At 34.2% G+C, this 23,665-nt stretch overlaps 3 protein-coding genes across 5 annotated transcripts; 2 read left to right on the top strand and 1 right to left on the bottom strand.

Annotated features, from left to right (window-relative positions):
• Nucleotides 1-3,655: 3,655 nt before the first annotated feature.
• LOC142532706 (GEM-like protein 5) lies at nucleotides 3,656-5,269 on the bottom strand. Its single transcript, XM_075639082.1, is given in 3 exon segments — nucleotides 3,656-4,191; nucleotides 4,193-4,368; nucleotides 4,519-5,269. Coding segments are annotated over 3 exon segments (1,035 nt in total). The 5' UTR covers nucleotides 5,054-5,269; the 3' UTR covers nucleotides 3,656-3,867.
• Nucleotides 5,270-5,472: 203 nt separating this feature from the next.
• On the top strand, nucleotides 5,473-6,659 carry LOC142532707 (uncharacterized). 2 transcript variants are annotated; one of them, XM_075639084.1, is made up of 3 exons: nucleotides 5,473-5,639; nucleotides 5,730-5,937; nucleotides 6,300-6,391. In XM_075639084.1, the coding sequence occupies exons 1-3, from the start codon at nucleotides 5,597-5,599 to the stop codon at nucleotides 6,337-6,339; spliced, it is 291 nt and encodes a 96-aa protein (XP_075495199.1). In that variant the 5' UTR covers nucleotides 5,473-5,596; the 3' UTR covers nucleotides 6,340-6,391. The 2 variants fall into 2 exon arrangements, with proteins under 2 accessions (XP_075495199.1, XP_075495198.1); XM_075639083.1 differs by lacking the exon at nucleotides 6,300-6,391 and adding an exon at nucleotides 6,478-6,659 and having other exon boundaries at nucleotides 5,481-5,639.
• Nucleotides 6,660-18,050: 11,391 nt separating this feature from the next.
• LOC142532977 (protein TIFY 9-like) lies at nucleotides 18,051-20,942 on the top strand. 2 transcript variants are annotated; one of them, XM_075639547.1, is made up of 7 exons: nucleotides 18,051-18,249; nucleotides 18,346-18,514; nucleotides 18,632-18,725; nucleotides 18,799-18,904; nucleotides 19,005-19,062; nucleotides 19,304-19,345; nucleotides 20,559-20,942. In XM_075639547.1, the coding sequence occupies exons 1-6, from the start codon at nucleotides 18,162-18,164 to the stop codon at nucleotides 19,317-19,319; spliced, it is 531 nt and encodes a 176-aa protein (XP_075495662.1). In that variant the 5' UTR covers nucleotides 18,051-18,161; the 3' UTR covers nucleotides 19,320-19,345; nucleotides 20,559-20,942. The 2 variants fall into 2 exon arrangements, with proteins under 2 accessions (XP_075495662.1, XP_075495661.1); XM_075639546.1 differs by lacking the exon at nucleotides 19,304-19,345 and having other exon boundaries at nucleotides 19,005-19,063; nucleotides 20,559-20,935.
• Nucleotides 20,943-23,665: the final 2,723 nt, after the last annotated feature.

Genomic DNA, 23,665 nt, shown 5'->3' with positions numbered 1-23,665 from the left:
AGTCATTGCTGACCTCAGCAGAACATTGGACTGGGCAATAATCTGGCTTATAATGAAGAAGCCTGGAAATAGAGGAATCAAATTCAGCCCACTGAAGGCCCAAGTTTGAACTAGGAAAGCCCCAGCCTGGTGAGATGAGAAAACAAATGGAATTGCTTCAAAAAGTGATGCATGGACATGGTTTCTTACTCTTTGACTTTTTTAATCGATTTTTAAAATAATATCAATTTTTATATGGACTTTAATATTTTTCTTGTATAAGTTTTTCTATTAAATTTTTTTCGAAAATTAAGTTGCAGACGAAATTAACTGATTTTAATTCGATTTTGATAAGTTTTTGTAAACATTCGGCCGATTTGGTTAATAAAAAAATATAGCAGTGATTAATTTTAGAATAGGTCTCTTGTTAGACGGTCTCACGAATCTTTATCGGGTCAACTCTATCGATATTCACAATAAAAAATAATATTTTTTCATGGATGACCAAAATAAGATATTCGTCTCACAAAATACGACCGTACGACCGTCTCACACAAGTTTTTACCTTATTTTTAACCGGTTGAACGCTCACTCTTACTTTGACAATTTACAAAAGTCTTGTCTTGGATAAGATCCGCGTTCAAATTTGATCACGATTTGAGGTGATTTTCCACCGAATTGTTAGGATTTGACTTACCATAAAACGATCAACATAACATATTAATTTCACGCGAATGTCTGTCATTCTTGAAAATTTCCACCCTTTTTTCCCATATCTCAACTCCAACTAATAATTTTATCTCTAACTACTTTCGCTCAAAAGTTTCTTCTCAAAACTTGGAATAAAAAAAATACATTTATTTTAATTTCAATTCTAGCATTGGAAACATGTAAAAATTACAATTTTTCCTCTCATTATAAAATAATATTTAGTTATCGTAAATTTTCAAAATTAATAAATGAACCAATTTAAAGAGAAAAAAAGCACGATTAAAGTTTTTCACAACTCTCAAATCAACCAAAGCCGAAAATTCAGCCATATCCCAAGTAAACATTGGAAAGCTGACAGTAGGTGAAAGGTTGGAGCCGAGGAAGCTAAGCTAATTTTTTTATTTGAGTAGGTCGCTTGTGAGCCGATTTCACGAATCTTTATCTGTGAGACATGTCAATCCCTACCGATATTCACAATAAAAAGTAATATTCTTAGCTACATTGATAACTCAAAATAGAGATTCGTCTCACAAAATACGAGCCGTGTGACTGTCTCACATAAATTTTTGGCTTTCATTTTATATGATGTGATTCAAATACCGTTGAGTTCAAGTATTGCCTTATGCGAGGAACTAAAGTATGTGAAAATAAATGAAGATATTTCGATACAATTTTAGCGTAATATCTTAAAAGTAGCATCTCATTGACCTCATATACTAAAAAATCCGTAACGAAAAACCAATTATTTGTTATTTAAAAAAACATAATTGAGTTTAATTTTTTAAATTTCTTTCACGTTGATTTGTTCTATGTTATTAGGGATATAACATGGGTCAAATTTGTCCAAACAAACTTGAGCACACATTAAATACTTGAGATTTAAAATTTTGAATTTCGACGATTACAGTTGAAATGAAAGAAGATTATGCCGGAGAAAATAAAGGAGAATTAGTTATTAATTCGATCAAGTTGTTTCCTTCGTCGTAATAAAAGCTATATAAAGAACAAAAGGTGCTTTAAAAATCACATAATTCGTTTCACTAGAAATAATTTTATGATCAAGTTCTTATCTTCTGCTGCAATAAAATCAAGAGAAAGAACAAAAGGCACTTTCAGAGATTACCCAATTGGATTTACAAAATATAATTTTTAACCGATGCAGAAGTTTCACGGATAATAGTTAAAATTGTCCGGTAAGTGGTCTTATAAATATTCAATTTTGAATTTTTCTCATGTTAAATTAGGTTGTGTTTTGGTTTATGTTCTTATTTTTACGGAGCGATGACGTTGACGTGACATCAGACACATCAGTATTATATATATAAAAAAAAATCAAAAGCCAAAACATAGAGTAACTTACATGACCAAAACCCAAAACTAGAAACTCACATGACCAAAACACAGTTTTTTTTACTATTTTTCCGAAGTTATCATCAGTAATGCACATAATAAATTCTTCATGTTTATATCAAAGTTTTTTTTTTTTTGATACCCCAAATGTCACCAGACTAATAATGGAAGAATACGGTGTTCAAAATTTGAGAGGGTTATATATTAAAATCTTGGTAAAAAAACAAATATATGTCACAACCGATGCAACTAACAATGCTCAACATTTTATAAAATTCAAGATCATGTGAAACAAAATGTATTAAATTATCTAGATATTGGAATTGAAACGTTACAGTGACAAAAAGCCCGATCTTCCAAAAGGAATTGACATTTCAGCAATGGCAGACAGGTAATGGAGAATATTAATGGTCCACCACCAGCCTCATGAAGAAAAGAGAACAAAGCAACCTTTTGCTTCAAAAACAGACAAAGGAATCTTGGCCAGAAAGGTCTGAAAATATTGTTCAATATCCAAGGACGACAGATAATACTGGGGAAGAGACTGTACACAGGCAAAACAAGGAGGAACTTGAGACATTTTTTTCTTTATTTTTTTACCATGGAATCTGCTTTCACTGTCCTTTAATGTTTACCGAGTAAATTCTTAAACCAACGTAATAGTCTACAAAGTCATGTTAGTCAAGTAAACCGCACTTGTCATCAGACTTGTCCAAAAAATTGTTAGTAAGAGAAATAATCGAACTCCTGAACATCAATCAAACACTAAATAAGAAGTCGTTTCAAAATTTTTTTGGATGTCTCAGTGTTTTAAACCTCTTCCTAATTCCTCTCACAGTGAGCTGAAGATTATGCTACTGGCCAAGAGGCATGTGTCACTGTCACAATATTAATTTTTATGCTGAGCTTAATATATCAACTATTTAAATTTTTTTGTTATTATATAGTTACGTATCACTTTGTATTTTATATTTGACAATTTAAGTTTAAAATTACATTTTTAAAGTTTTATTAAATCGAACAATTAATCGTAGGATAGTGATGTTGCATGTACAATTTTAGATAAAAATAACCTTTGACAGTGGGTGATTGCAGACGTAGGGTAGGTGGGGGACTGATTTTGTTATTTGTAGGAGAATTGGATTAATTTAACTGAAAATGTAACTTGGGCTGAATGAGATCCATAACCCCCCGAAGACAAAACATGTCCAGATATCCACATAGTTCGAGCCCATAGCTTGTTTGTTTCGGCCCAGTTTAGATACATGGCTCATAGAAAATTGGTCCATATAAAAGGTGATCCACTCCGTAGAGAGGGCGAAGATTTTTAATTTACCGTTTACGCACGACACAAATAATTTATTTCTTCATAATTACCAGTTTGATTAAAAATTTAGGGAGGTAAACGAGTCTAATCAGATCGAACACTGACTAGTTTGAGTTCGGTTTGATTTTAGATACGTATAAGCTCGAGCTCGGCTCATTTGAAAATTAAAAAGCTCGCAAACAACTCGAACCGTTTATCATATTTAACGAATTTGACTCGATATCAACTCGCTAAGAAAACTAATTTTCAAGTTGGTTAAGTAAATTTATGCATAGTAAATTTACTCCATAAACCAAATCTTAAAATATAATATATAAACAATGATGATAAACATAATATCAGCCACAGTATAGGCAATTTATTTACGCACAAACGTATGCTTCGTCCCTATTCCAAAATTACAGCACAAAACACACATAAGAAAATTACTCAGAACTGTATCAGAATGCATATAACCGAAACCGTGAAGTGCAAATGATGTGCGATATATAGAGAGTGATTTAGCTTCTTGGCTCGTGACCGGCCGAATGCGCTACGTTCCCCGTGCTCGCTCTAGAATCCGAAACAGCGTCCAACAGGTGATTGATCGCTTTCTCAAAACTCACAAATCCCATGAACCAAAACTCGTGGCGGTCAATAGTTATCGTCTGAATATACTTCTCTGGCGGATTCTGTTTCGTGACCACAGGATTCACACCTTCTATGTTTCCAATGGGTACTGATATCTTATAGTAAGTCCAGGAATCCTGCCCCGATGGAGCTCTGAAAGTTAAGGGACGATCACTGCAGAAGGCTACGCGAGCTGTGGAGAGATAGAGGGTTCCCTGCGACAGGTCCTGTTGTTGTGGAGAGATAACAAGCGAAAGTCTTCTTCAGCTTCTCATTGGGATCAGCAGAAAAAATCTGCCTGAAAAGTGGCTCAAATCCTCCTCCTGTAATGGCCTTTGCCGTCAAATTAACCTTCCCCCACGCAGTTTCTGATAAAGATGGCCCAGTTTTTACTGAAAACAAGCATACATCGAGCATAATTAACATGTCATCAATCAGAATATCGAATATGTTCACTAGGCCAAAGTAAACGACAACGGAAGAAATTTAAATTCAATCAATTAAGATTGATGGGAAAATGTGAATTAAAGAAATGAACTCACAATGTTTCCAGATATTGCCTCCTATGCCTTCTGCCCCGTGACTCCAAGAATTGAACATATTAACAACATATTCATAAGGGCTGTCGGCGGGCTTATCAACAGGGGAATGCACTACGTAAGGCTGTTGGTTATCGTGATACTGTTGGACGGAGCCTTGTGCCTGCCAATGAGCCGCCTGCTGATTGTCCGGGTGAACATTTGGGGCCGCTGGAGCGCCCATCTCGTGAGTACCCCACTTCTTCACATCTTCCTCCGGTGGTGGCTGTGACTGTGACTGTGACTGTGACTGTGAGTGTGGCTGTGGCTGTGGCTGTGGCTGTGGGTCATGGTGTGGCTGTGGGTGAGGGTGTGGCTGTGCGTGTGGCTGTGGCGTGGATGAGCCGGAGGATTCACGATGTTCGAAATCTGTAGCTTTCTGATCTTCCCCCTTCCTGACTTCTCCTCCCGCAGGCAGCGTAGTTTCAGTGGCAGATGAGACGGTGGCTTCACGAGGTTGTGATTCTTTAGCTACGCGATCTTCATTTGTGCTAGACATGGTCTAAAACTCACAGGGACCGAATCGAGTTCGATGAATATTGGTTGTCTGATGACCGACAGAGATTATACAACAATACGAATAATCAAAGAGACAAAGAAGTTCTCTGTTTATATACGTTTCTTGCTTAAGCAGGAAGAGGTTGATACTTAGCCGTGTTAACTTTTCAACAATTAAATAATAATTAATGATATATGGACCGACACTTCAACATGTACACCTGCTCCAATTGCGGATATGATGAATTCTATATACTGCTAGAGAAACGTACTCGTCACGGAACCATATAGCTGAAAATGTGACACGTATTTAAATTCAACGCGATGCCCACACGTGCCGCTGGGCTCTGGATGCCAACCCAGTGGGCTACGTGTATAAAAATATCTTAACTTGGCGCCTCTCGAATAGACTGGAAGCTTATCCTCTTTCCATGAAGAAAATTAGGTGTCATTTCATTTTGTCGTCTTTATATATTTAATAAATATTGGGTCAAAGTTTGGGCCGTTCTCTTGTGAATTCACACAGCTCCACAATCCGTGAATTATGAGTTACCAGCACGTCCATCATGGTCCCTATTCTCCACCAGGCAAGTTTTCATCTGTGGCTTTGCTAATTATAGCCGCGACATTTATAATAAAGGTCGGTTAATTTTTTGTGGAATACGGGTTGAATTCAGGGTTGCCACATCCGCCGCCGCCGTGGGGACACCCATCGGCGGAGCCACCACCGCCAGGGTATTTCAGGGAGGGGTACCCACCTCCGCCACCCCCTCCTCCTGGTTATCAGGGCTACTTCAACAATGACTATCCTCCTCCGCTGCCACCTCGGCACAATCATCATCATCACCATGAGGACTCTGGCTGCTCTTCATTTCTCAAAGGCTGGTATGTGTTCCGTCGTTTATGGAATTTTAATCTGACGGGCACTACGAATTTAAATCTTGATCACCGTTTATATACCCCACCCCACCTTAAAATTTTGCTAGATCACCAAATATCCTTCAATTTTCGTTGTTTCCTTTCCTTTTGGTCGACGCTGAGTATTGAGTGAAGGATGTGTTTGAAACATTGATTCTTGTATTTTTGAGTTTGCGTTGCCCTTCTGTTTGTGTTTAGCTGTAAATGGTGTGTAAAATCTATTAGCAAATTGCCCCAATTCAGTGGTTGCTTCAGTTCTATTTCCTCTCCTATCATCATCATTCATGTGCTTGTTATTGTCTTTTTAACTTGATGTCCGAAAAAACTAGGAACAGGTCTGCAGTTATCCCTGCTCTAATCCTTTTTTGAGATACCAAATCAATCTGAACAACATGGATACCGTCTCCGGTTCTTTGAAATTTTTGTTCTTCTGTCACTATATCTGTCGTATATATTTATGCTTGTTTTATTATTTATGATGTGATTTTTTTGAAATTTGTGTTGCAGTTTGGGCCTTCTTTGTTGCTGTTGCTTGTTCGAACAATGCTGCCATTGCTTTTGAGCTAAAGGCTTCGTATATAAAATAAGAAATCAAATGAAGGTGAAGATTCGATTCATCAGTGAGTTGTCTGTTGTGGAAACACTTCTTTTTACTGATTACGGATTAAATAATCTATTGTTATGCTCAATCAGCGGGAATTATACCCTTCTTGTTTGTTATTATCTCCAAAGTTCGATTATCAAATTCCAGATATATAGAAACTTAAATATGCTGAAAGTTTACTCGGGTTAAAACGGAACGGGCCTGAGATTTATGCTCACACACACACACACAAAACAATTTGGTGTTGACTTTGGGGTTAATTGATGGACTTGCAGTCCCATCATAATCTCCAGGCATGAATATCACGTTTAGCAACGAGCATAATTCATAAGCATAACAAAATGTGGCAAACGTTCGACGATTGACAATTAGGACGCAAGTCTTCGTCTTATGTCAGGCGCTACATTCGTGACAAAACCAAGCATAGGCAAAATCAACAAAAATGGTCGCGTAGACTTGCATACCATATCTTGATATTTTGGGTTCAAATCTGCTTTGTCGCCTAAACTCCAGCGTGCCGTGTCCTTGTTCTGTTCTTTCACTACAAAAAAAAAGAGGCTAATCCGTCGCTAAAACCGTCGCCTAAAGGGTCAGGCGACGGTTTGGTGGTCCGTAACCGGAGGCCGCGTCGCCTTCTATTAACGACGGTTTCTCAATAACTGTAACAAAATAGCGACGGTTTTAATGATAAACACCGTCGCTATAGCGACGGTTACATGATTATCGTCGCTACGTTAAGCGACAGTAGTTTAACAAAAGAACCGTCGTTATATTAAGCAACGGTTTTTATTCAGCGACGGGTTTAAAAATAAACGTCGCTATATTAAGCGACGGGTTTAAGCGGAACCGTCGCTATATTAAGCGACGGTTAATAATAGAACCGTCGCTTTTATTAAGCGACGGTTATTGTGAAACCCGTCATTATATTAAGTGACGGTTTCTTAAACCGTCGCTATTTACCGACGGTTTATGAAATAACCGTCGCTATTTTAGATTTATTTTTTTTTAAATTTCTTTAGATATTTAAAAATAGTGTCCCGTAAAAATGAAAAAAAATTAACAAAATAATTTGAGAAATGTAATCATTTAATTAATCTACAAATAATAATACAAGTGTTTGGTACAAATGTTATAAAAAAAATCAGAAAAAACGTGGTTACGGTGACTAGAGATGTCAATGGGGCGGCAATGGGGCGGGTATGGCTAAACCCAAGACCCTCCCAATGAAAAAAACTTTGACCCATTACCCGTCCCACCCCGGTTAAATATTCTTCGGACCCACCCCACATCGAATACGAAATGGGGCCGGGTAGACCCATGAGACCCGAATTTTTTTAAAATAAAAAGTAATTTTTTTTTTCACATGACTGAATTATGAAATAGACAAGCCTCTAAATACAACATTGTGGAAAATTAATTCATGTCTTCGATCACACTTAATAATAACAAACAAAGTATTTTCACGACATAAATAATTACATAAAAAAAAGAGTTACTAGCTCTCTAAAAAAATCTTGACATCCCCAAAAATAAGTCATAACATAATTTAAACAAATCAATATAAAATCAATGACTAGACAATATTTAATATACTAATATGAGGATCAACTATTCTTCAACTATTACTAAAACCAGATTCAAATGCAACAGTTGACATAGAAATAGCTAAGATCGTTATGGTTGGAGTGAGCTACTAAAAAAATGAAAATTAATAAAACTAAAACCTAGAATATTTATATATCCACATATATATGGAACGGGTATTATAGGACTCATGACCCGCCCATATCTGGGCGAGTCTGAAAAATTGAACCCGAGACCCACCCCATGACCCATTTAGTATGCCCAAACCCATCCTATACACGCGGGTTCATTGCGGGTCTGGGTAAAACCCGAACCCATTGACATCCCTAACGGTGACTGGGTCTCGTCATCGTCGTCCTCGTACCCCTGCGTCGGAGGAACATAACTCTGTGATAATCTGTGGATACGAGATGAAAAAGCAACTGCTGCACCACGGGATCGACCCCTGTGAGAAGTGCCTGATCCAAGCAGCGTGCGACCCTGATGTATGCGCAGTAGCTCCCTGTGACATGCCTGCAACAAGGACTCGGACCTGATCCTCTAGTGACGCCATGCGATCTCTCAGCATGGCGTTCTCCGCCTCTGTAGCCTGCATCCTCTCGCAAAGCTCATCGTTACGTCGTAACGATGAGTCTAGAGTCTGTCGCATGTCTGCCATCTGCTGGGACTGAGACGACTGACTGACACCCGATGACCCACCACGTCGACCCGGAGCCATCTCATCTGGATATAAGGTGCTGGCCATCGACCCACAACCGTACATCCGCCCCTTTTTCTTCCCCCCAACAACAGTCTTGAACATGCTGTTCACCGACTGTGGGCTGGGGACAGCAGGCTCTGATCCATCATCTGTGGGAGTCATCGACTTAGCCATGTATCGCTCCATCTCCTCCTGTGATTTTGATAAAAATTAATCAAATCGATTTTTCTTAAAGTAACGTTATTGTGAACCTCGTACGAAGGTCTGAATCCGTATTCGTCCAACTCGTTCATTAACTCATCACCTTGTTTGACAACTGGCGATGTGCCCATAACTCGTCTTCCACGAATAAACATAACTCTATTTCGACGCAATGGATGATCCACATGCAGGAATTTTCTGTGGTTGTCAAACCAACTTGTTTTGCCACTGCATGGTAGTGTAAAAGCGTTTGAATCAGACATGCAATGAGGACAAGCCTGCTTCCCTGCAGTGCTCCACCCGGATAACATTGTGTAGGCTGGAAAATCACTTATGGTCCAGAGTAAAGCAACTCTTAGATTAAAGTTTTGTTTCAGATGGATGTCGTATGTCTGCACACCTGAACACCACAGTGATTGTAGTTCTGCATTTAACGGCTGAAGAAATACGTCGAGTTTGTCTTTCAGGTTATTTGGCCCAGGTACAATCACCGTCAAGAACATGTATTCCTCTTTCATGCACATCCAAGTTGTATGGCGTGACAATGACAGGCCATGATGAATATTGCTGACCACTTTGACCAAAAGGTTGAAATCCATCGGTTGACATTCCTAACCTAACATTTCGAATCTCAGATGCGAATGATGGATGCAACACGTCGAAATGACGCCACGTTGGAGAATCCGAAGGATGTGTCATTGTGTCACCATCGAAATGATGTTCCTTGTGCCAACGCATATGTGAGGCTGTAGCTGTTGACGCATATAATCGTTGCAAACATTGAGTGATTGGAAAGTAATACATCTTTTTGTACGGAGTTTGAGTTTTACGATTAGTAGATCGACGTCTGCTACGTTTGAACCGAGGATGTTGACAAATCTTACACTCTGTCAACGAGTCGTCTTCCCCCCAATATATCATGCAGTTATTTTGACATACATCTATTTTCTCGACTGGAAGTCCAAGATCTTTAATAAGTTTCTTTGTCGCATAAAATCTCTCTGGCACTGAGTTATCGGAAGGACATAGCTCAGACATTAACTGACACATATCATTGTAATTTCGCTCAGACATGTTATACTCTTGTTTCATCTTCAATAACCGAGCTAACACAGACAACAAAGAATGACCGTGTGGATTTCCATCCCAAATTTCTTTCTCAGCAGACTTAATCATTTCGTACAGAGATTTTATAGGACTGTTCGGACTTTGAGGATCATCATTGCCAGAGTCTGTACGAGGATTTTCTTCCGCAAATTCATTTGTTTCATTTTGATTTGTGTTTTCGAAGTATTGGTTTTCATGTTCAGTATTACAGAAGTATTAATTAGATTGAATCGGGTCAATGAATTCTTGTTGAGTTGATCTGTGTACGAAACAAGAAGATGAAGAAGGAGCCTCCATATTGAAGTTTGGAAACATAGGAGGGACGTACTGATCACCATGAAACTGCCAACAATAATAGTTCGGTACAAAACCATATCTACCTAAATGAAACTTTACAGTCTCGGCATCCTCAAAACATTTGTTTTGACACTTCTTACAGTTGCATGGACATCGTAATTTTCCATCTAATAAACACTCTGGATGACTTAGTGCAAATGACACAAATGTCTCAAGTCTCAACACCAACACAAAATTCACTACTTAAGAACCCATTCTCCAACCTACGATACATCCAACTTCTATCTGTGTTAGCCATTGAAGCCTACAAATGTTTAAATATTAACTTGTTTAAAATCTATTATCAAAAATTGTACAATAATTATATACTAAGCTAACATTCTTAAAGAAAATATTACGCTAAAATTCTTAAATAAACTACTACGCAAAATTGAATATTAAACTTTCTGTAAATAAAACGCATAAATAACCCGACGTGCGCGAAGATCTTAGCCGACCCTGTAAGATAACCAAGACTGAGGAAGAGAGCTGCTGGACGATCAAACCGAAGAACAAATCTACAAAATTAATACGAAAAAAGTGTTGCTCTTTAAAAAAAACCGTCGCCTGGAGCGACGGTTTTCCCCGTTATGGACGACGGTAGTTAAAACCGTCGCTCTTAGCGACGGTTGGAAATAAACCGTCGCCGACTATTGCGACGGTGTTCTGTTATACTGTCGCACATGGCGACAGGTAAAAAACCCGTCGCCTAATATGGCGACGGGCTTCAATATAAACGTCGCCAAAGGCGACAGTCAAAAAACCCGTCGCACAATTTGGCGACGGTTATTCTTAAACCGTCGCAATTTGAGGGACGGTTATATGAGAAATCGTCGCTATACAAACCGTCGCTTTAATAGCGACGGTTTAAGAAAAACCGTCGCTATATTAACGACGGTTTTTCCTATTGCCGTCGCTAACACAACTGTTTTTTGTAGTGTTTTAGCTAGGTTCAAATGTACTCCGTCGAAAAGAAATGTTTTACAAACATATCTTTTGTTTCGTTCGGTTTCTCGATTTGCGAAGGAGTGGACTGAATCGTCGGGATTCTTTTTCGGATTATATCTCGTACATATAATGGTGGCTGTTTGAATTATTATCAAAGAGTTGGTAGGAATAAGCAAAGATGATAGAATGATCACTTTCGAAATTTAATTTACTCGTGTAATTTTCTACCACAATGTTTTGTTGAATTAGTTTAATTTTTAAATTATCAATTACGCAGTTTTCTTCCTTGAGGGAAAATTGCCATATTAGTATTATATATGTGTCGTCACAAACTTCGTCACATAATTATTGAGCTATCGTTTTTCTTGTGTCTAAATCACAGCAGAAGTTTTAAATATTTTATTTTGATATTTAAAATATTTGGACACTCGTATGGTTTAAGTTAAGTATAAACATACAAAGGATGTTCAATATATACCTTTAGTGAACAATTTTTACTTGACTTCAACTATTTCGGTATTATGGGATATAACTCTTGTTGTAAATCTCTACGAACTTTCTTTCGAAACTCTTTCTTCGATCTCCGAATCAGGTCTACGATCGGATTACTTGTTTTTCTTCTAATTTGCACTAGAAAATTAGAAGATGTTTTTGCGTAGATATAGAACACAAAAAAGAAATAGATTCAATACTATTAATTAGGATTGCCGAAAACTTCTTGCAAAATATCATGTCGAGAGCAGCACCCCTTTTCTCTTTTTTTTTTAAACTTTCGGATGCAATTTGTAAAATAAGACACAAAATCCTTATTATTAATTTTTTAATCTTTTATTTACTTAATTAATCTAATTAATCAAGTTAATTAAGAATTCTAAATGCATCTCATAATTAATGCATATATTTTTTAGAATATTATGTATTAATATTATTTTAATTTGTTTGTAAATTTTAAAATTATGATATCATGAATATTTTCATATTACAGAAATCAATATCATATTTTATAAAAACTTAATGAGCTATATTTTAACTCAATTAAAATATAATTTAATTAGTAAAGCTCATTTGAACTTTAATAAATTAGCACGATAGCCTGATACTCTTACAAGCTCATGATGCAAAACTCATTACATTAATCTCATCATAATCTCGATCAATGATCAAATATCATCGATGTGACAATTTGCAACTTGTTTGTTATTATGATACACACTTTAATTTCGAGATGATCAATGTTTAAATAAGGTAGATGTACTTTCTTTGACTGTCTTTAGCAGTCATGGTCTCAAAATCTCTATAAGCTTTCATAAACTTTATTTATAAACTTATCGATTGATCATATCAAACTTATTTCTTATAAATTCAACTCATCTAAATTCAACTCATCGAATTTATTATATCAACTGAGAACAAGTAAACCAGTGATTGTGTGACCTTCAATGGTTCAGGGATACAGCCAGCCGTGAATTCACAACTCTTTGTGATTCATGACAATTTTCTTTATTCGGACTTATCTTAATTTGCCCACATTCCATACACCAACATTTAATCATGAGAATGTCAGAAATCATTTTCTGATTAAACCCATCAAATCATGGTAAGAGCGTATAGTAGCATCGCCCCATGATTCCCTATGTATCACTGATAGAGCATGCAAGAATCAGTCGGTTATAAATAACGTACAGTACGGTCCCTTCATGTCATATATCCCGATAGAATCTGGAATCATTGGTTCATCGAATGTTGCATATTAATTCGATAGCTATGTGATACAATCATAAAACATTAGTAGTTGTGTTAAAAGTTTCTCAAACAACTTACATTTCTCAAACATTGAAAAGTCGTGTTAATAACAATGTTCTAACTGGTCCTTCCCCGCTTATTTTTCTTGCAAAATCATACCCATTTATACCGTCAGACAGTGAAGAAGAGAAAAAATTAACAAATTTGTTCCATAAGTTGTCTTATTTTCTTTTTTTTCCTGACTTGTTAGAGTTAAGGTTTAGTCTTTCAATTTTTTTTTTTGTTTTTTTAGTTCTATTTTGTACAATACTTCTCATAAAATGTTGATATAATAGTGAAAAATATTGATGTGTTTAGTATAATATAAGTACTCTGATGAATATATCATAAATAAAAAAAATTACATGATTAAAATTAAAGATGATGAAAAATGTAAAACCCAAAATTTTGCAATCGTGATAATATTTTTGTAATTTAAGTGTGCTATGATTATTCAATCTTTGGGTATTTATCTCATTATTTTATTTAAGAGGTAAAATTTGCAAAATATCGTGTACAATATTTTTGGAGCTCATGATTTAAGATAATATTGTGCATATATTTTGAACTTGAGACAATAAATAAGTCAATAACAATCCAAGAATTAAATAAGGAATTTGGATATAAACAGATAAAGTTGGAAATATAGATTCAAAGTTGGAAAGATTTTTATCAGATGAACATATAAGATTTGAGATGATATTGAGATACATGGATAAAGAAGCAAAAGATAATACAACTCTTAAATTTCAAAATTAAGGATATATAGATTTCAAAATATTATCCAAGATCACGGATAAAAGATGATAATTATCCTAGATTAGAAGTTTGATTCAAAAGTTCAAACGCGAGAATAATACGCGATCAGGATAGCAGCTACTTCCCTATAAATAGGAGAAGCTCCCATTCAGAATTTACATCTCATTTACACATCAAATTTTCGAGTTTTTGCTCTCATATTTTCGAAATTCCTCTTCAAAAATTCTGCACGAGTCATCAAATTTCTGTCCAAGTTCAGAAATTCGTTTATATCGCTCGAGTACTCGGAATCCGACCTCCATAGTTTAGAATATGCCTTAATATGTTTCGAATAACATTTCCAAATTTCACCCAAATCCAACTGTTAATTTTTTGTTTATATCATTCGCAAGAAAACTGCTCAGATTTTATGCGGTAACAGCCTACCTACGGTTTTTCGTTCATAACCAGGTTAAAACGACTTCCAAACCCGATCTTCACCGTTCATAATTTATTTGACGTACTTTTGAACATACTGTAAAATTTTATGCCCGATCCAACGTTTCAATAAGGCGCAAAGAATTTTCAAGACGGGTGATTTTTCGGTCGATGTGCTGCTGCGTTTTCGAAGTGCCAGTTACATGATTCTTCTATGATTTTCGAATTCTTCATGTTTTCTTATAGGTCTAAGGTAAGTGTGCTTGTTTTAAAGATTTAATTTCGGTTATATGCATTTTCGTTTTCGAAAATTCTGTCGAGTACAAATTCTTCTATTACCCCTTCTTGTTACGATTGTCGCATGATGTATATGTTGGCACTATGAGGATTCAAATTGATATGAGTGTGAATCCCAACCATGATATGACCCTTACGCGGTGGTGATGTAACTGCTATATGACCTCGTCCCCTTAGAGGAGTAAAAATTAGGGACTGATATCAGTAAACCATAGAAAGTAGAAGAATCTTAGTGTATGGTCAATGATATGCATGTGGTATGAGTCATGTTATGTATGGTATGTATTTCGAATTTTTATGCATTTTGTTATGTTGTGATCGAACGTCCTTATTTGCTGAGTGACGACCATATCACTCATCCCTTACTCCACATTCCTAGATAAATCAGGAGAAGAAATAGAGAAATAAGAATCAGACACAAGTTTTCGAGCTGTTAGTGGATGCATGAAGAGTTTTAATGAATAATATGTTTTTGTGAGTTTTTAATACAAATTATAAACACTTCCACATATTTTTATAATTTTCGGAGTTAACATTGTAAAGACGATTCCATTTTATGATATTATATAAACTGGTTTTGGTTTATACTATAATGTTTGTTGTTTAGCAATTATATGATTGTTGAATAACGTCGGTGTCGATTAACCCCATCTCAAGACGTGACAAAAAAAAGAATAAAACAATTTAAACGACTAAATGTATTATTTTCCCAATTACGAAGCCATGTAAGGCGTGAGCCACGGGCCAAGTTCGTTAATATCCACACGTTGACAATATTTAGACAAATTGTAAACATTTGTAAAGAACCGCAAATAATTAATTAGGTGCATCTGTCATATCATTACTATATAATATTTGGTAAAGACATGTTCAAAAAATAGGTGGAAAAAATATTATGAATCAAAATCAATTTTTCAAAAATAACAAAAAAGTATTATGCTTAAATAATTATCCGTCCCCTCTTAACATTTCTATTTCATCTATAATTTCTGATCTTTTTCACACAAAAATCACTTAACATTAAAAATAATATTATAATATAAATTCAAGATATATAAATTCATTTGGAGGAATTCGGAGCGGTGGGTCTTTTTCTGGTGTAAAGTAGACGGTGGGTACAGTCAAAGCACCGAAACGGGAGTAAAATAATCACGTGAAATTTGAGTTGCTCATTTATTTAAGCGTTGCGTGGCCGACAATCGAAAGGGTGTGCGGTGTGCCCAATCTTCAGGCAATATCCCATGCAAAAAACGAGGTCTCATACATAATACATTATAAACAAAAAAACGAGGTCTCATACATAATACATTATAAACAGTCGGGTAATCACATCATCAACACCAAACAGATCTTATTTTTTATTTGAGTATGGTTCGTTCGAGACGATCTAATGAATGATTAAGTCTTTTGTAAGATGATATTACAAATATTTATTTGTAAGACTGGTCAATCTTACCGATATTCACAATAAAAATTAATACTCTTAGCATAACAAGTAATACTTTTTCATGGATGATCCAAATAAGAGATCTGTCTCACAAAATACGACCCGTGACACCGTCTCACACAAATTTTTGTCCTAATGAATATATACACGTGAGTTATGTCGATTACTTTCGACATGAAAAATAATATTTTTTTCTTAACATGCATAAAAAAAAACAATTTTATTTATAATTGACACGAGAAAAGTATTTATGTTCATCTATATTTTCATAAAAGAAGAACATTTCTTTAGAATACAGTTAAATTGAAATTTAACGAAAGTGTCAAAAGTCTCAACCTAAATCTTTATACCAAATAAAGAGACTTGATATTTTTTGGTCTTCGCCAAGTTGCCAACAATCATAATTTTAAATATAAAAGCATAATGTTTTAAAAATTGTTACAGTCAATTAGTATAAACAATATTTACAAAGTTGCTAATTTTAATATAATCTCTAATATTTCACAACAAAATCAATTAAACATCGGTTCGGATGGATTTAGATCATCTACTGTGTTTACTTGCACTTTTGACACGAAATGATAACATGATCATCTCGTTAAATCTGACAAATTTTTAAATCTATCTCATATTGTGTGATGTCCACAAGATGATCATGTGATCATCTCGTGTAAAAAATTCACAACATCAAATGCTGTATTTTCAACATAGTAGAAGATCCAAATCCGGTTCGGATGGATTTAGATCCTCTACTGTGTTTACTTGCACTTTTTACACTTAATCTGAAATTTTTTTAAATTTATCTCATATGGTGTGATGTCCACAAGATATCACGTGATCATCTCGTGTAAACAGTGCACATCATCAAATGCTGTATTTTCAATACAGTAGATGATCCAAATTCGGTTCGGATACTATATCAAATATAGGAATGTAAATGAATCAAACCGTTTGCGAGCTATTCGAAGCTCGGCTCGATAAAAATTTCGTTTGAGTTTGTTTGTTAATCATATCAAACCAAGTCCAAACTCGATTTTGAGCTCGAAAATTTAATCAAACCAAGCTCAAGCCTAAGGATATTCGGCTCGTGAGCTCGCAAACATGTTCGATATTAGGCTCGCGAGCTCGAGCTCGAGTTCGGCTCATTTAGGTGGCTCATACTCGAGCTCGAGCTCGGCTCGTTTAGGTGGCTCGCAAACATGATTTTGGAATGTTCAATAATATACTGATTTATGTTTTTTTTTAGCTCTTATTTGTGTCGTTTTGGTTATTTATGAATGAATTTACATTTTTATGTCTGATTTAAAATTAGTTTATAGATATATTTAATTTTTAACAAGCTCGATTCAAACTCAAACTCGAGCTCAATTCTATGCTTATCGAGCTCGAAAACGAGACGAGCTCAAGCCAGACTTGTTAAACATGCTAAACGAGCTATTAATGAATCAAGCCCGAGCCTGACTTGATTAACATGCTAAACGAGCTTTTAACGAGTCGAGCTCGAGCTTTTCTCGAGCTCAGTAATTTCAATACAAATCGAGCTCGAGCCTGATAATAGAAGCTCGAATCGAGCTCGAGCTCGAACCTCAAACAATTTTAAACAAACCAAGCTCAAACCTGATACTGTTTGATTTAGCTTGATCGTTTACATCTCTAATCAAATAGGATCGACCTAATTACAGTAAAAGCTCTCTTCTTATATCTTTTTTTTGCAAAGGATAAAATCTAATTTTTTTTTAAACAGGACTTAGAATCGAGTGGATAATCCCAAATTGAAGAGTCAAATTATGTGAAGTAGTAGGTTGGGATTGGCCCACAACTGCTAATACGCAAAATGTTGTGTAAATAAGGTTCCTCGCCCTCATGAATTACGTGCTTCAATATACTACTTCACTCGACAGGTCTGGAAAAGACCCCACCACCAGTATCATTCATAGCCATAAATACACGCTGGGACATCACTTCTGATAAACCAAACCAAAGAATCAAACACAATTAGCTGGCTATACATGGCAAAATCGGGCCTCGAACTCGATTTCTTAAACACGGGCAACCGCTCCGATCCTCGCACTTTCGAGCGAAAAACCAGCTTTCGTGGTTCGAATATGATCTCTATTTGTAGTTTCATGTGTGCAAATATTCTATATTTAGTTGAGTTCGTGTCTTGATATATATATGGTATGTGTTTTCCAGAAATACAAGGTCTGATATCAAAGATAAATCCAGAGGTACTGAAGAGTGTGATTGCTAATGGACGTCTGGATGCGAAGAAATCCACTTTTTGTATTCCTCCGACTGCCACTCCGATGTCGGAGCCAAAACATAACATCCCTTCGTCGCCAGTTTGCGATCCTACTCTAAGGTATACAAAACAATTCGAGCATCAATATATACATACCTCCTAAATGAAATTTATATACTGTTTACGAAACATGAAATCCTTGTTTCCCTCTTTTTTGTTGCTGTTGGGTGTGTATAGGCTGAGTACTTGGTTTGGAGAAAAAACTGAAACTGCCCCGATGACGATTTTCTACAACGGAAAGGTTGCTGTTTTTGAGGTGTCTCCACATAAGGTTTTGTTCTTCTTCTTCTTCTTCATTCCAAAATCTTTAAAATATCTTGTAAATGAATGAACTGCACGTTCAGGCACAAGATATTATGAAACTTGCTGCGAAAGATGGGCTCCATAAATCTGCTGAATCCTCCGAATCTAGACCGACTGCACAATATCTCCTAAAATCTCTCAACGATGGTATGTTTCGGTAAAAATAATTCAGACTTTTTTTTATCTTTATTAAAAATTTTGAATATTAAAAGGCATTTTCATAATGGTGCGGTGCTTGTTTACATAGATTTGCCCATTCCAAGGAAAAAATCACTGCAGAGCTTTCTGGAGAAACGCAAAGAGAGGTAACTACACACTAACACACACATGTGTGTGTATATATATATATATTCAAGCTAGTTTGATTTTTTTTTTTTTAATCTAAACGTACGAATCCTGAAATATTTTAGCAGAATAAATTGGAACGTTATGTGTCAAACTTGTAGTTTCGGAATAGTTATAATTAGATTACTAGAATTCAAATTCATTGATGGGGAAAAGAAACTATTTTATTTAATCTGATTATTATTAATTAATTAATTCCAGCTTTAATTTGGACTAGGCATGCACCATTTACCACCATGGCAGTAAGTCTCTCTTTTTTTTTTTTTTTTTTTTCATGGAAGATTTGGTTTATACAATAGCTCTCTGTCTCACTATCTAGTTATTTGTCACGATTTTTCCTCTAGTAAATGACTAAATATACTTATTTTTGTAATATATGTATTCAGTATTCTTCCAACAAAACCGGGTTCTAGGCATCTTCTTCAATTGGCTCTTGATCATCCTATGTTTGACAAAAACTTGTGTGAGACGGTCTCACGGGTCATATATTGTGAGACAGATCTCTTATTTGGGTCCTCCATGGAAAATTATTACTTTTTATGCTAAGATTATTATTTTTTATTATTAATATTGGTAGGATTGACTCGTGTCACAGATAAAGATTCGTGAGACCGTCTCATAAGAGACTTCATATATTTTTGTGAATGAAACATATGTGAAAATCTTTATCACCTATTTTTCGACTAATAAAAGATCGTTTACGATCTAAGCACGCAGGATTTAATCAATTTCTTTTTTTACAAAAAAGGATAGAAAATAAATCAGAAATTGGCATGTTTTTATTTTTTATTTTTATGGGGATAACATTTTCCTTCATTGATTTTGATCCTAATTTATCTATATGACTATCAAAATTAATTCTAACAGTCTATTGAATTTGAATCATTCTTTATTTAACCATACATTGGGTGTGATCGAGGTCCATGTATTTTGTTGGGTTCAATTCCGACTTAACCGTAGATGTTACGTCGGCTGAAATTCATCAAATAGAGAATGAATCGTACGAGATGATGTTGGATTGTATGTTTTATGGCATCCACAAACACCCAACAACTCATCAAAAAGCGTGGGATCCACTGTCACATACTGATTATAACAAGATATCTCTTTTACTAACCTCACTTTTAACATTCAACTCATTATATATGGGTCCCACAGTTCACTCATTACATAAATATGTTTTAAATATATTTTTACATTATTTATATCATTATTCTAGTTTTAACGAGCATCTTAATTTTTAATAAAATAAATTTATTAAATTTAATAAATAATATTAACTTTTTAAAAACATATGAGATTGAAATAGCAAAAATATATGAAATTGAAATCCAAAAAAAGTCAAAATTTAAAAATTTAAAAACAAAATTAAAATAATTCAAAACAGGAGCGGCCGGCGTGTCAGCAAAGTAGCGACGGACGTCAAAAATTCATCGCTAATAGCGACGGTTTTTCGCTGGTAAAAGAATCCCCGTATTGGTGCGCCTCTGGCAGAAGAGGCTAGCAGAATAAATATTGCGCCGATGAATTGTACTTTTTGGTGGGACGGTAATTTAATAGTATTTAGTGATGATCCATGGTTCATAGAAACGTGTCACGACTTTACGACGAAGCACGTTTTTATGCCTTACTTTGGGTACGACTTTACTTTCGTCGCAATGTCCTCGTAGGTTTTTGTTTGCGTCAAGTTATGGTCTGCTCTTTTTCATGGATTAGTTATGTGTAACAGTTAATGTTGGAGACTTGATAGTGGTTTTTATCTGTGCTTGTTATATTTGTTTAAAATTATTCTCTTGATATAGGGTTAGATTTAGTAGAATATGTGAGCGTTTAATTAATAGAAAGAAGTTCGATTCTCTATATGACATCTTCTTTGACAAGCCTGTTATTCATGATTTCTCCGATATAGTTTAACTGACTAATATTATTTGAATGTTATTATGTAAGTCGGCGACTGCGCATCGAAAGATAACATCGATTGTTTCTCAAGTCATCCAAAAAATGTGAAATTATTAATGCTGGCAGCACACACATTGAATGGAAGCATGTTTCTGATAATTGGTGGAATATCTGGACAAAAATAGCAAAAAGTAATTTTTAATTAAACTATGGAACAAAAATATGTATCGAATTCAAAATTTCTCTTAAACTTGAACGATTACTCGGCTGTTCCTTTTGTTTGTTTGGGGGAAAAAACCACAACTGAATCGAGTCAATTGACGCAATCATGAATTAGAAAATGAATTTTCAAATAATCAAACTTATGAACTAATTTGACCAAGTCGATTTGATTGTGAAAGCAATAAGGCATAGTTTCGTACACATGATATGATAAATATGTGATATATAATATAAAAATAAGTTAATGATAAATAAGATGTAGGATATTATATTTAATGTTTGGTATGATTTTAATTAATAAGATTGATTAAATTTATATATTAGATTATAATGACAAACTTAACATTATCATAATAAGTTTTATAATTTCAAATTTGTTGTTTGAGTTCATATTTTTTATCTGTTCATGCGTCAATAATGCTTGCATGATTTATTTATTTTTACATAATTTTTTATATTATATAATATGATAATTGAGCCCTTGATTTTGTGAGTCAAGTCAAATATCAATTTTTAAAGTTAATCGAGTGATACTAATAATTTTATTTATATTTATAAAAATTATTTATATAATTATCTCGAATTCATTTATATAATTATCATATTATATAATATATAAAAATAAATAAAAATATTTATTTGATTTTAATTTCTACCTACTAGCATAGCTTTATAAAAATCATTTATAAATTGAAGGCAATTAAGTCATTTGTAGTGTATTTTATCATTAAATTAAAATTATCACACATAATTGAAGAGACATTTTATCCTTCTAAAAAATTATTTATCAAGGGCCCATGATATTATCATGAACTTTTTAAAAATGTATCAAACATGGGATAAGGAGGATTATTTATAAATCTTTCTCTTATCTCATGTACCCAACTATGCCTAACAAAATTGTTTATTTCAATTACTATTTAGCTGAACAAAAATAATGAAAAATACCAACATAAGAAAAGCAAAAAAATAATGTTTATAAGAAATTAATTTAATAAAAAAAACCTATCGAAAACCATAATTTCAAATTCAAGTAAGATAATGAATGTGTTGTTTACATATCGTTAAATAATAAAGCACACGGTTAGCGGGCCAGCACGGTTTTTCACAAAATAAAATGACCGCGTCATAATATACTTTGTGGTTTATTTTCTTTTTTTTTAATCATGATTTTTTGAAAATAAATAATAAATTTCCAGTTAAATAATAAAAATAAAAATGACAGAATGGGAAGATTTTATTGATTGATTGATAATAGTAAATAATATTAAAGTTGAAACAATAAATCTGCTACGAACTAAATTATCCCGTTTAATTTTGAATTTTATAAATTAAATCTAATACCTTATTTTAAAATAAAAATAAAAATAAAAATAAAAATAAAAATTATTTTGTAATTGTTGACTCAAGAAAATGTGAATGGAATCCACACAACAAAATAAGAAATATTTTCGATGCTTTAGGACAACTAGAAATCGCATGCTGAGTTTAAGAGTAGGTCTCATGTGAGACGGTTTCACGAATTTTTATTTGTGAGACATGTCAATTCTACCGATATTCATAATAAAAAGTAATACTCTTAGCCTAAAAAGTAATATTTTTTATGGATGATCCAAATAAGATATATGTCTCATAAAATACGATCTGTGAGATCGTCTCAGACAAGTTTTCGTTGAGCTTTAAGACAAGGAAGAATTGACCGAGTCATGAGCTTTTGTACGACCCACTATGCCACGTACAAGATCGTGCAAAAACCCGCATCAGCTGCTGGAGGATTGAACAAAATCAAGGCGGAAGAACTAGAGGAAGACGACTCAACTCTATCACAAGCAGGACGAACACTTGCAAGCATTTTAGCTTTCATATTTCTGTATATTTGTTCATATTTTTCAGTTTATTTCCAGCTTTCAAATTTCTTTTCGTTTTTGTTACGAAAAAAATATTATTTTATAATTTAGATATGCATCAAATCGATTCATCTCATGGATATAAAATTAAGAGCCTATATCAAGAAAAATTTACCGCATTTCTAAATTTTTGTCTATATATTTTTATTATTAAAAATATCTATATATCTATATTATTTTATTAAGTTTGAGACATTTAGAGTAACTAATTTTGATGTCATAGTCTGTTTTAATTATTATATATATTAATAAAAATTTAATGCAAGTTACATGTAGTTCATTAAATAGAATCATTGTTTCTTGGGTTTAGGTTATATGTTCAATTCTCATTGAGATCATTTTTTTATTCTTTTATTTTTCAATTTATATATCAAAATTACAGTGTAGTCTCTCACTATTTCTTATAATTATATTTTTATTTTTATTTAAATATAAATCAAATTAATTATAAAAAATATTATACAAGTACACACAAACGTGTACGTGGGTTCATTAATATTTTTGTATGGGATCGGGTCTCATTCTCTGTTTCGTA

The sequence above is a fragment of the Primulina tabacum genome, chromosome 18, assembly GCF_025594145.1.
Source record: "Primulina tabacum isolate GXHZ01 chromosome 18, ASM2559414v2, whole genome shotgun sequence".
Lineage (NCBI taxonomy): Eukaryota > Viridiplantae > Streptophyta > Magnoliopsida > Lamiales > Gesneriaceae > Primulina > Primulina tabacum.
This window is presented reverse-complemented; position numbering and strand designations above follow the sequence as displayed.

Coding starts and splice junctions, on each gene's coding strand:
- LOC142532977 (XM_075639546.1), top strand. CDS start 18,162: ATGGCAAAATCGGGCCTCGAACTCGATTTCTTAAACACGGGCAACCGC. Junction 18,250..18,345: donor GCGAAAAACCAGCTTTCGTG/GTTCGAATATGA, acceptor TGTGTTTTCCAG/AAATACAAGGTCTGATATCA. Junction 18,726..18,798: donor TTGAGGTGTCTCCACATAAG/GTTTTGTTCTTC, acceptor CTGCACGTTCAG/GCACAAGATATTATGAAACT.
- LOC142532707 (XM_075639083.1), top strand. CDS start 5,597: ATGAGTTACCAGCACGTCCATCATGGTCCCTATTCTCCACCAG. Junction 5,640..5,729: donor TGGTCCCTATTCTCCACCAG/GCAAGTTTTCAT, acceptor GGTTGAATTCAG/GGTTGCCACATCCGCCGCCG. Junction 5,938..6,477: donor TCTTCATTTCTCAAAGGCTG/GTATGTGTTCCG, acceptor TTTGTGTTGCAG/TTTGGGCCTTCTTTGTTGCT.